This window comes from Vigna umbellata, chromosome 8 (genome assembly GCF_029865625.1).
Source record: "Vigna umbellata cultivar VRB3 chromosome 8, Vumbellata_1.0, whole genome shotgun sequence".
Classification (NCBI taxonomy): Eukaryota; Viridiplantae; Streptophyta; class Magnoliopsida; order Fabales; family Fabaceae; genus Vigna; species Vigna umbellata.
The window spans coordinates 9,194,173-9,208,079 of record NC_142172.1 but is presented as its reverse complement, the minus strand read 5'-3'; the positions used below and the strand labels follow the sequence as shown (position 1 = coordinate 9,208,079).

At 31.7% G+C, this 13,907-nt stretch overlaps 1 protein-coding gene across 1 annotated transcript; it reads left to right on the top strand.

The window, feature by feature from the left end:
- The first annotated feature begins 3,203 nt into the window (after positions 1 to 3,203).
- LOC124844182 (uncharacterized) lies at positions 3,204 to 12,099 on the top strand. Its single transcript, XM_047321066.2, has 5 exons — positions 3,204 to 3,278; positions 3,451 to 3,506; positions 10,658 to 11,426; positions 11,538 to 11,681; positions 11,857 to 12,099. Exons 1-5 carry the CDS (start codon positions 3,204 to 3,206, stop codon positions 12,097 to 12,099), a joined length of 1,287 nt encoding a protein of 428 aa, XP_047177022.2.
- Positions 12,100 to 13,907: the final 1,808 nt, after the last annotated feature.

Here is a 13,907-nt window from a genome sequence, read left to right as displayed (position 1 = left end):
TAAAACTTGTTGTTTTGCCACAGTTCAAAACATAAGCTGTCTGATGAACTTAATTGATTACAACTTCATTATAATCGATTAATTCATACATAATTGCTTTGTGCTTGTGGTTTTATCACAATAAAACATTTAGTATGCATACAGAAGATATAAACAATATTATGATCACGTGCAGACCAATCAACATATCATCATATGTTTTAATCACAACAAAACATTTATATACCAACATATGTATCAATCATAAATACATATTTCTGTTGTGTCATGAAAACATATATTTTGTTACAATCAATGTGTTGTGATCATAAAAAATAAACACATCAGGGAATGAGTTCAACACTTATATTGCTCCCCCTATCAACAATCTTCCTTTTTTTTTTGATGAATCACAACCATGATGTATAAAACAACCATGATGTTCAATGCACATCTAGAAATTGTTTTCAATCAGATATAGATAGATACACAGTCCTAAACATGTTAACAATCAGTATTAACAATTTCAACTATCTAATCAATTTCAAACAATTTCAACTATCTTTCTTGTTGATTCAATCAAGAAATTTCAACTATCTCATCAATTTCAACTATCTTTTCCCCTCAGGGCATTAGCAAAAAAGGTATAAGTGCACAATGTATATGTAAAGCACAATGTATGTGTAAAGCACAGAGACAATGAATCAAATTGAGATACATCAACAAATTTATACAATAATAAAAAATGATGCTCCATTGTCAATAATCAGCAGTACAAACAATTTCCATTTCTCCCTTATTCTTATCAATCCATGTAAGATGGTGATAGAAATGAATTTTATCAATATGATATTTAAGCTCCCCCTATCAATATGCAGTATCTCTAAAGCCATTCAAATACATAGATCAGTATCAAAGCAAAAGATAGAGATGTATCAGAGAATATATATCAAAAAAATAGTTTCAAGCAGGTATCATATGAAATGGTAGTAATCAGAATGCTTGAGGTCACTGAACTTATATATGTGCAACATTTAAGAATAGCCATTCACAGCAGATATAAAATGATAAGTCTCAGAATGTATAAACACATATTTCATCAAAATAAGTGATTCAGAGTAAATGAATTAACAGTAAGGAGTTTCAAACCACATTTGAACATATTAATCGATTCTATTGCTTTTGTAGTCGATTAAATTTCATAGAGTAGCTCTTATCCAAATTAGATCATTTGCTAATTCCTGTAAACACTTTTTATACAGTCACAGAACTGCATATCACATTTTTCTCAATCTTTGTTGAGTGTCAGTATAGTTTAAGTATAAATGTGAAATAACAAAATCATCAAGTCAAGTATGATTATGCAAAAAGAAATACGACAGTGAATAACACAATTTTCAATCATACAACAAATTCAGCAGATATAATCAATCAATATCAATCCATCACACAATACTAATGTAACTCAAACTTAAATGATTTCATTCATTGATATTGCCAAAATGATTACAAGTAGAAACCAAAATACAAATGGCTTAATAGCCAAAATTGAACTAGACACCTAAATTTTTTCAAAAGATAGATAAAAGCCATCAATAACATAATAAAAGATAAATTTTAAATTTTTGAAAAATTTGGAAGTCTAGTATAACATTTCAATCAATTTGATTAGTTTTGAAATCGGTTAAGTTCTAACAGTCTCAGATTTTTAAACACACAAAAATACAAAGAACAAATAATCGATTTCATTACTAATGCAATCGGTTAAAAGTCGTGAACATAATTATTCAGTCAATTTTGCAAAGCAGACAAGCAAACATCATATACACACATCAATACACATTCACAAATAAGAACAATGATGCATGTGATTCAGATTTAACAACAAATGTTACCAAAGATGATACTCAAGTGATTTTTGATGAATCCATTGAAATTTCTCCTTGAGTGCTGTCTGTTGCAAGTCCAGTTCATTTTCTTGCAAAACTTTCAAAAGGTTTTGAAGAAGGTACCCAAATGAACTTGAGGCCTTTCATGTTAGTTGCAGGGATCTGTTCTTTGGGAATCCATTTAAATTTTTCCTTAGGAACACCAACCTTTCTATAGTAACAATTTCTAACAGTATGCCCAATAGAGTTACAATAGAAACAGGTAGTAATTAAAGGTTTACTTAAATCAATAAATTTTTTCGAGTTAACTCTTTCACTTTTAGCTTTGTATCCTATTCCCAGTCTATTAATTACTCTCCCTTGTGATCTTAGTACAACATCTAGATTTGATCTACCAAGAGTGAATTTTGCTAGTGTCTTAGTTAGATAATTGATTTTCTCCAAATAAGCATGATAATCCTTGTAATCTTTTTTACAATCATAAGTTTCAGATTTTACATTAATAGCAGATTGTAAAGGTTGATCAAGTTCAATTTTCAGCTTATCATTTTCATCAACAAGGTTATTTATTCGATATTCAAAATCTTTCCTTTCAGAGATTAATCGATTAACCTTGTATTGGAGTTTCATGGCTTATGCATGAAGTTCCTGGAATGCATCCAACAGCTGATCATATCTAACTTCTATAGGCTTATTCTTCCTTCTATCCTAATTATGCTTTCCATCAATTTTCTGCTTCATTTTCAACTCTAAACAGTCAGGTTTGATGTGTCCTTCCTTTCCACATTCATTACATGTAGGAGTTCCAACTTTTCCTTTTCTCCTACCTTCTCTAGAACTGCCTGCAAAATTAGATACAACATTTCTATTTTTCATGAACTTTGTAAATTTCTTTACCATCATGTTCAATACTTTCTTTTGTGACATGTCTGTATCAAAGTCAACATCTGATTCAGTTCTCCTAGAGGTTTTCTTGCTGGTTGCTTTGAGAGCTATAGACTGCTTTTGTTCAGTCTCCTCTTCTTCTTTCAGTCTTCCCAGCTCCAACTCATGTTCCCTGAGCTTACCAAAAAGTGTAGCCATATTCATAGTGGTTAGATCTCTTTATTCATATATATTTGTTACCTTTGGTTGCCAACTCCTATTCAAGCTTTTCATAATATTTATGTTGATATCCTCGTTCTAAGAGGATTTTCTAAGGACAATAAGGTGGTTTACTATGTGGGTGAACCTTTTCTGCACATCATAGATATTCTCTCCAGCCTTCATCCTGAACATCTCGTATTCCTAGATTAGAGAATTCTTTCTGGCTCTTTTCACCTCATTAGTGCCTTCATGAGAGTCACTTCTAGGACTTCCCACATTTCCTTGGCACTCTTGCATGTTAACACCCTGAAAAACTCATCAATGGTAAGTGCAGAAGAGATAACATTTCTAGTCTTTATATCATTTTGAGCTCTTCTATTTTCCTCTTAATTCCACTCAGAAAAGTTTTTCAAAACAAGTTTTCCATCAACTAATTTTTTGGTACAAAAGGACCATTTAACACAGTATCCCATACACCTTTATCTACAAATTCAAGAAAGATTCTCATTCTGATTTTCCAGAAAGCATAATTTTCTCCCGCAAACTGAGGAGGTATATTTGTAGAAGCACCTTCACCGAAGGTCTAGGAAACAGAGGTCATCAGGATCAATTAATCGATTTCACAGAAAGAGTAATCAATTGTTTTTCAAATAACTTTTGAAAACCAGCTCTGGTACCAATTGTTAGAAAAGATTTTGCCTTGTTTCCTTTACTAAGAGGGGAAGGGGGGTGAATTGGTGATCAATAAAAACAATTGCTTTTCAAATATTTTTGTAAACTTACAATGATCTTGAATCTATCTTGCAATCCAAGTAATAAGCGCATGCAATTGAAAGTAAAAGAGATAAGGAAAGAAATACAAAAAGAGGATTTATACTGGTTCGACCTCAATTCCTACATCCAGTTTTCTTCCAATCAACCTTAGATTGAAGGTTATTTCACTATAATGATTTGAGTTTTACACCAAAGGTTTTACAGAGAACTCTCTCAAAATGTAAACACCTCTCCCACTCAACAATCAAATTTAGAAGGATAACACCTGCATAAAGAACCACACGTCTCCACTACAAAACCCTCTGAGAATCCCCTCTCAAAGTACCAAGAGCTCCTCACTCTTCTTCCTGGCCGCATGCACAAGGAAAAACAAAATCCAAGATTGCAGAATCACATTTCTGATCAATGTAGAAACACCTCAGTAGTCCAGAGAATTATGAACCAATACATTCAAAATTTGTCATCATAGGAATCCTTCAAGTTTTTTCTAATTCTTTGAGTTCTTGATTCTTGAAGCCTTTTAGCACACCTGTAATTCTTTACTCAATTCACAATATTAGATATGAAAGTTTAGAAATGATAAAAAATTCTTTAGACGTGTGCAGTGCGTCAATTTATAGTTATCTCATATCAGACGCAAATTAATCGATTACGTTAGTAATGTAATCGGTTACATTAATAGCAGATGTAACATAATTACAATTAACACAGTTCTAATTGAATGCACAATTAATGTAATCGATTCGCAATTAATGTTAGTCAACATATTTGAAAAATGCGACCGTTAATACAGTTATGACATAGCTTGAAAATAATTTTCAAATGATAACAGTCTTAATTGATTACATAAATAGTGTAATCGATTAAGCTCTACACTTAAATAAATTCTGAAAACTTTTTCATTTCAAAAACTGATCACAACATATTTCAAAATGATATCCACAAAGACACGAGTTTTAATCAACTTTACACTTAATGTAATCGGTTAAGACTTGTTGTTTTGCCACAGTTCAAAACATAAGCTTTTTGATGAACTGAATTGATTACAACTTTACTGTAATCGATTAATTCATACATAATTGCTTTGTGTTTGTGGTTTTATCACAATAAAACATATAGTATGCATACAGAAGATATCAACAGTATTATGATCACAGTAGTATGCAGGCCAATCAACATATGATCATATGTTTTAATCAAAACAAATCATTTATATACCAACATATGTATCAATCACAAATACATATTTCTGTTGTATCATGAAAACATATATGTTGTTACAATCAATGTGTTGTCATCATAAAAAATAAACACATAATCAGGGAATGTGTTCAATACTCATATTGCCCCTTATCAATAATAACACTTGTTCTAAGTTGTGTTATAAAATGGGTATTTGACCCTGGTGGAAAACTAAGGAAGAATTGAAGATTATGAAGAAAGGAAGTTGTCTTTAGCCCATGTTGAAGATTTGAGCGCAGATCCTTTTTAAGAGGGAGGGGATGATGGCATACCCCTTGCCATGACCTAGCACATTCATGAAGAATTGGAGACATCTATGGAAGATGGACCTAGACTCTTTCTCTTAGGCCATCTTAAGCCATCATGAAGATTTAGTAGAGTAAGAATAATTCTGGGCCTTATATTTTGGGCCAAGTAGTACATATTTTATTTGTGCTTTGTATTATGGGACTAGTAGTCTAGATTTTATTTGGGCTTTGTATTATGGGCCTAGTAGTGTAAGATTTCAATTGGGCCTTGTATTTTGGGCCAAGTAGAATATGATTTTGACCAAAGTAGTCAACAAAGGGCCAATGCCCAAAGTTGACTATGCGTGGAAATCCAAAATGGGTGTGTTGACCAAGGAGTCAACATTTTGGCTAAGCTTGGAGAACAAGGGAGAAGAATTTCGTCCTAGACTTGTGGAAGCATCCCATTGGAGAGTTTTCCTCCTAGTTAGTGGCCATGTGTCACTCTAGAAATGGAGAGTTTTTCCATAGGTAGTAGCCACTTGTCACTCATTTGAGAGGAACAATCGGTACCGTTATAGAGTCGCGCAGCGGAATAAAATATTCGGAAAGCGTGTTACGGTCACAAATCAAGTTTAATGGTCCGTTTTAGAAAAACAATTTTCTTAGAGAAAATTTATCAAACAGTTGATATGCGTAAAAGATAAAGAGTGTAGGGAATAGAAAATCACACAAGCAATTTTTATCCTGGTTCGATTCAAAAGAATCTACGTCCAGTCGTTAATCATTATAAATAGTGATTAACCTTTTTCACTAAAAAGTTATTTAACAGATTACAAGAAATAATGAATAAAGCAGATAAATAAATCTTCCTTCGACGAACGAACCGGAAGAAGAACACTCTGCCAACTCGAAGAGAACTGCTCCGACTATCAACAAACGAAACACGAGCTTCTCCTATTCACGAGACCAGGCAGAGCACCTTGCTAACTCGAAGAGAGCTTGCTCCGACTATCGACACACGACACGCGAGCCTCTCTTGTTCACGAGACCAAGCAAGGGAACTTGAACTATAGCTTCTGAGAACTTCCTCTGACAAACAGTATTCTGCAAGAGCTTCTGTTCAACAACGTTACCTTCTGATTTCTCCAAATCAAAATATATAGCCAAGTACACTGAATGCCAAAGGACAGCTCCCAACTGCCATGAATAATCGATTATTGTAAGTGATAATCGATTATTCAAGTCCGTTAAAGGTTTTCAAAAATGTGATAATCGATTATATGAAGTGATAATCGATTATTCAAGTATGACTTGTGATAATCGATTATTGCTTAATCATAATCGATTATTGCAGGTTAAAAATGCAAGTTTTACAAGGTTTACAAGAATTTCCTACTACATTTAATTTCTACAACTTGCTTTTAACTAATTCTAATATCTTCTTCAACTAAAACTTCTTGTAGCATCATCAAAACAAATTTCTTCAAGATTTACCAATACTCCTTATTGGTAACAGATTTCTCCTTGCTCTCCAAGCCAACCAAGGTGGCTGTTTTAGGCTAATGTGTCAGCCCATTTTGAGACACCTTAGCCCATAAATAGAGATGTTCTCCATCATGTAATCACCTTTAATTTAGAGTAAAGTTTTGCTGTCATTTTTGTGCCATACTACTCTTTTGAGGTCACCCTAGGCTAGAGTAACCCAAGTCGCCTCCACTAGCCACCTTCCTCCAAGAGTTGGCGCAACCTCTCTTAGAGAACCACCAAACACACCTTCCATCACCATTCAAACAACCAAAACTATGACAACCTCTACCTTATACCACCACCATTCAACATTCCATCTAAAACCTTGAGCATCTTGTTCTTGTTGGCTTGGTTGCTTCTAGATTTGGCTTGTCCTAGCTAGAGCATTGCCATCATATTTAAGCTTAATGCAATGGCCAATTTAGATCTATACTGCTGCCAAATAAACTTGCTCCCGAGCTCTTAGTCATACTTTTCATGGCTCATATGGTGTGCAGTTGTGAAGCAAACAACAAGACTCACTTCAGAATTAAGAATCATGAATTCAAGGCATAAACTAGAAATTAAATGACAAAATAAACAAATAACATGACTGAGACTTAACACAAATGGATTTAGAAATTAAAATGACTCAAACAAAATGAAATGATCGAATAAAATGAAAATAAGATGCAAAGCTTAGAACGACTCAACACACAATTGCAGAACAAACAAGTTTATGGAAACCTAAACACAGAACTTGAGATTCATGAACAAACAAACATATGTGAATCTTATTTAGACATTAAAAAAAACAATATGAGTAGAATGAAACATATTGCTCAAGACAAGACAAGACACTCAAAATGAAGACATAATCAAAATCAAACATTACACAAACAGAGACGGGAATCAAATGAGAAAAAAAAAGTCGAAACATAGAGAAATACTTAGCTTGAAGCATGGAAGCAACCTGAAGCTCTGAATACCACTTGATGGAAGATGCCTGAGGAGAAGACTGATTGAAGTTGTGGGAATGTTATTTGAACTCCTCAAGTTTCCTTCGAAAGTGAAATACGCAGCGGAATATGATGATCTTGAGAGAGAATGAGAAACAGAGAGCAAGCAAACCAAATCTATTAACAGACTCAAGAAAACCCTAAGATCTAAGGTTTGTTCAATGGAAAAAACCTAATTGCAAAGAGAGATCATGAAGTTGAAGGATAAACCCTAAAATAGAGAAGAACACGATTTCGAACCAATTAATCGGATGAAACATGAGTTTAATTAGTAAGAATGGTTCTAAACGAATAATCAATTGGTAGAAATGGACGAAAATGGTGAAAGAAGATGGAAAACATAGAAGAGGAGAGGGAACTAGCTTTGGATGCGAGCTATGGCTGAAACGAGAAATGAATCTCGTAAAACAGTGAGAAACACTAAACATGAGGGAGTGATCTCGAGCAAATGAAGATTTTGGCTCAAGAGAGAAAAACGTAAAATGACGATGTGGTTTGTGAGAGAGAATGCCAAATAAAGATGTGGCTCTCGTGAGGAAGACGTGGCGAAGCCTTACGCATGGTTGAAGGAACGCGCCATGTAGAGGAAGCAGATTGGTGAATAAATACACCATGGAGGAAAGAGAAAGCTATGGAAGCACCATGGAGAAAATGCAAAATGAAGAAATGGAGGATGGTGTTTTGAAGGTGGCTAGAGGAGGATCTCTAGGATTCGCTAGCGTGACTTTCAAGGAAAATTGTATCTGGAATGCTCTCAACAGAAATCAAATTCTCATTCTCAAAAGTATCTAATATAAGGGGTGGAGTTGGGTACTTATAAGGCTCATGCTCCTTACAAGCTAAAAAATACGATACACGTAAAAATAAAATGACAACACTAAGGAAGGTATGTTAGGATGAATTCCATCAATATATCAAAAGCTCGATAGCGTGCTATATCAGAAGGGTTTGGAAAAAAAGTTTCCATTAACACTATTCAACCCCCCGTTCTGGTGTTTTTCGAGTACTTCAAGAGTTAAATGTTATTTAGCCAGTTGGGTTGTTATAAACGAGGATTGGTGAATCTTGTTTGTAACTTTTTAAACTTAGTGAAACCCTAAAGGAGAATTGCACATAACTTAGGTTGTGTCTACCAATATAAAACAAGCTTTTATCTCTGCTCTCTTTTTAATGTGTTTCCAAATGCTTTTAAAAATCCTTAAGCGTTCAACAATTTCTGTAGACTGTCTAACACCGACAAACAACGCCCAATACTTCTTGCGAAATGTTTTCCAACTCTATTCGAATCCCCATCCCGTTATTTGCTTATTATTTCGAAAACCATCAAATGATTACAAAGCCAAGGAGGAGAGACCAATGTTTCTTTTTTCTATTTCATAAGCTTTTAAACCATAAAAGAAGTGATATTGTTTAAAAGTCAGTGTAGTTTTGGTAAGACTGATTTAAAAAAAATTATGTTCTCCTTTTCTGCCATATGTTAATTGATGTTTTGGATAACTGTTTTTTCTTAATAAGTAGGTGCCAATAATTATTTTATGCATGTTCGTCTTTAATAAAAAATAAAAATATTTCACTAAATTGATTATCTTACATCCAAAGTTTTTTGTTTTATTTTATTCGTCAGTTGTGCATTTTACTGAGTCACATTACAATGCGCAACATGTATACGTGAAATTTACTTTTTCAACATTTCATATAAGTGATATCACAATCGTAGCACTTGCACATCGCAAATTGTACAACCTTCTTGGTGCGTGTTGTATTATTTCTTTATTTTTAATTAAAAAAATAGGTTATAATCTTGGTATTAGTCTTGCTATAAACAACTTTGTTTCCGGTAGTTATGATTCAAGCACACAACAATTCAACAATCAATTTTTAAAGTATAATCTTAATATATATTTAACTTATATAAATTTAGAGGTATGTAAAATATTTTTAAATCATATAGACTAAAATACTATGAATAGTAATAAACTAAATATAAGTATACTCAATCAACACACACTATCTCTCTTTATATATATATATATATATATATATATATATATATATATATATATATATATATATATATATATATATATATATATATATATAAATTACTAAGAAGTTTCCTTTAATATATGATATTCATTAAAGTACCATTAATTAATATTAAATAATATGTTTTTGCCTCTTTCTTATAGGTTTATTTGAACGAGTTTCTTTTTGTGTAATTTCTATGACTCATCTTTTATTTTCATCTCATAAGTAATTTAAGTCAACATTTTACTGTCATGAAATAGGTAATTACGTTTATTTAAGGAAAAAGAAAACCTACAAAAGTGAAACCATGTCAAGTTTGCTCAAACAAATCATTAGTAAGTTGCTTTTACATCTATAAATAGTTGTAAAAGTTTTCAAATAGTTCTGTAATATGTAAAACTAGGTCAACACAAGTTAATTTAGGTTTAAATACATTACCAAACACCTTATACATCCAACTAAAAAGAGACAAACAACATCAATTTAAAATTTAGTTATGACACATATATCATTGTTTAGGTATCCACCATATATATAAAACCAGTAATTAGTTTCATATACGTTTAAATTTATTCCCTTTAAAATTTGAACGATCATACATCTTCGAACAAATCATGGCCATGATCAACACATTATCTTTTTCTTATATGGTATGAACTTTTTATTATCGATGTTCTATTACTTTACCTTTTCATTTCAATGTTATTCAATTCACATGTTTTCATTATATTTTAAGTTACCTACATGATTATCAAAAGAATGTCCCTATATACATATTTTCATGGCTAATGGCAACGATTTCTATGTAGGTTAATACAAGGACTATCTCTAAAGTAGCTATGATTTTATTATCAATAATGATGTTTCTTTCTGACACAACCCACTCAGTTGTTTTAGAGTCTAGCGAAAATCATATAAAGTCAGCTACTTTTTTTTCTGAAAAATTTGAAGTGGGGCCAGGAAAAATTGCGGTGAAAACATTATTAGATATTAACTTTCCAAGGGGTCACATTGGGGTCAAGAGTTTTGATGTTGAAGTAGTTGATGAAGTTGGTAATTCAGTACCTTTGTATGAAACATACCTTCATCATTGGTTTGCTGTAAAATATATTGAAAACATTACCATGTCACACTACATTAAACAATCTCACGACCTTAGCAATGGTATCGAATTTGAAAGAAATGATGGTGCATGCCAAGGGTTTTTGCTTCCACATTATTGGGGCTTGGGAGGAGAATCACGAGGAACACATTCAAATCTTCCAGATCCTTTTGCAGTTGAATTAGGTAATGCTGCAAAAATAAAGCGTGGGTTTAGAGAAAAATGGTTGTTTAGCATCATGGTTATCGATACACGTGGAACACATGATAGAAAAGGTTGTACAGAGTGCAGGTGTAAGCTTATGAATCTCCCAAAGGACTTTTACAATGTCACGACAGGCATTAATGGTCAACTGTTGTCTAGAAATTATAAAGGAGGACTCTTTTGTTGTCAAGATAACGTACAATGCAAATTAAGAAATGGTTTTAGTGGCCCAACGAGAAAGCTTTCCCTAAGATACAAAATGAGGTGGGTTGATTGGGATGAACACCAAGTGCCTCTTAAGTTTTACATACTTGATTCAACTGATCGTGTAATATCAAATGGTTCTGCACCAATTCATGATTGTCAGGTAGATTATTTATTCAATACATACTATACTTTACAAATTATAAACAAACTTTTGAGACTAATTTATTTTCCCAACATATGTAAGTAAAATAAATTCCTAAATTTTTTATAGGCAGAGTACACAATCCCGAGAAATCATGACAATGACTTCCCTCATGTTAAAAAAGCATACATCCCAATGACAAAAGGTGGTTATCTTATATATGGCACTGCTCATATGCACACCGGTGTCGTCAATGTTACTCTATATGGACAGGTAATATTTGATATTTGTTGTTCCCATATAGGATATATCATGTCGATAAAGTTACGTTAAATTTTTTTTAATTCATATATTCATCAGGAATAAATTTTGTTGATACTTATATATCTTTATAAGAAATTAAATAGTTTATTGAATCATGTCTATTTTATGATTATGCTTAACTTAGGATGGAAGGGTTTTATGCACTTCAAATCCAAAATACGGAACTGGAAAAGAAGCAGGAAATGAAAAGGGTTACCTAGTTGGAATGTCAGTTTGTTATCCAAAACCTGGTTCCATCAAGATCGAAGATGGAGAAATACTAACACTAGAATCCATATATGAAAACAAGTTTCGTACTGGAGCTATGGGGCATTTCTATATTTACTTGGCAGAACAAATACCAAACAAATATTTGAAGGAAATTTGATGTGAAATTAATTACTTATCTTTCTATGATGACTTAAAGAACTTGTAGTATAATTGGAATACATAAAAACCAATTCTAGACAATCACTATTGTGCTAATGTTGTTTTATTTTTAATCCACTACTTGGTTTATGATTGTGTTATGTTTGTATTATTGTGTTTTCTTAATGCGTTATATGGGACGTATACAATCATTTTTATGTTAATTTAGCTTATAAACCAAAAATAATTTTTTTGTGATCAAAGGGTCAATTTTAATCCATTAACAACAAAAGACTCTATAGAGCTAAGTGAAAATCACACCAAAGTGAAGAGGAAGAAAAAGAAATAAATACAAAACCGCAAATGAATAAATTTTCTCTTGTATTATACAAGCTATTGTTTTTGTACATCTGTCTAAAGGTTCATATAATTAACTTTTGTAAAAGGGAAATCAAAATATCTAGGATGATTGTTCATATAGATAAACTTACGTTACACTTATTGTATTCATTAGTAATAAATTTTTTAATATCCTTTAAAAAAAATTAACTATCTTAATGCAGCATTGCTAAGATTAAGTTTTACATACTTAATATGGAGAATAGTTGTAATACACAAATATATTCTTCGAGTTATTGCTATGTGTATTAATGTTGTTTTACTATTAACCAACAACTTAGTTTATGACGGTGTTATAGTGTTTGGTTAATGTATTGTTTGGAATTTATAAAATTTGTTAGGCCAATAATACACTTAAAAAATGCAGCCTTAGCTTATAATTTAAAAGATGTTGTGAACCATGTGCAAATTTGAGTTCCACAACAATAAAAAGACTTGTGCAAAGTCAATTGAAAATCACACAAAAAAGAACATGAATAAAAAGAAGTACAAAATTGAAAATGAATAAATCATCATCTTTTATATTAAGCAAGTTAAATATTTTTTCTTTAGTTCTGTTTACATAAATACATTTTTTTGTTAGCAAAAGTTTTAGTGTAGAATAATATTGTTATTGATTTATATAAGATATTGAATAATTTAATTTCATATACAAATTTGTAATGATGCAGTACCTTCTAATATTTATCTTATGTATTGAAACTACTCATGAATATTCTTACAATGGATACGCTAATTATTATAATCTTTTGTAAATAAAGTAATGACTTAATAATCAAGTCAGTCCTAATGACTTAAATAATTAAATAGTCCTTCTAAAATTTACTGTCGTATATTTTAAATTTCAATTATAAAATTTTAATTAAAATTATTTATTTAACTTCATTTTTAAAATTAATTTTAATATTCATAATATCAAATTTAAGCATCTATATAACATGTTATCAAAGCATCATGATTGAGGTCACCAGAAACAACCACAACGCATATTTAAATGACAAAATAAATGTTTAAATCATTAACTTCAATGGAACTAATTAACCCACTATCTAATCGAACATAAAAATCCAATACACCAAACACTAAGACGGAAGATAAATGAACTTTACATCACCAATGTACTTAGGAACACTCTGGTTGGAGCTACAACTAGAGAAGATAGCCAAAATGTTTGAAACACAAAGGAGAAGTGGGGAAGAGAGGGGTTTCACGATAAGAAATAAACAAATAAGATGTCCTATGGTTCGACATAAATTTTAAATTTTATGACGGACGGTGACGTCATGCATTGTATATTTTGAAATTTACATTTCAAGCTTAGGACGTTGTGCGCAAAAAAGTTACTCGTAATCACAAAAATATTATTGCATTTCTTTTACTTTGCGTTCTTTTATGTTAGTCAGTAATTCTGCTAGGTTACTCTTTTTT

What these genes read in the sequence shown, in the direction of transcription:
- LOC124844182 (XM_047321066.2), top strand. Translation starts at nt 3,204, where the DNA reads ATGAGAGTCACTTCTAGGACTTCCCACATTTCCTTGGCACTCTTGCAT. An exon ending in CCCTGAAAAACTCATCAATG is followed by an intron (nt 3,279 to 3,450) that starts GTAAGTGCAGAA and finishes TACAAATTCAAG; the next exon opens with AAAGATTCTCATTCTGATTT. An exon ending in CACCAATTCATGATTGTCAG is followed by an intron (nt 11,427 to 11,537) that starts GTAGATTATTTA and finishes AATTTTTTATAG; the next exon opens with GCAGAGTACACAATCCCGAG.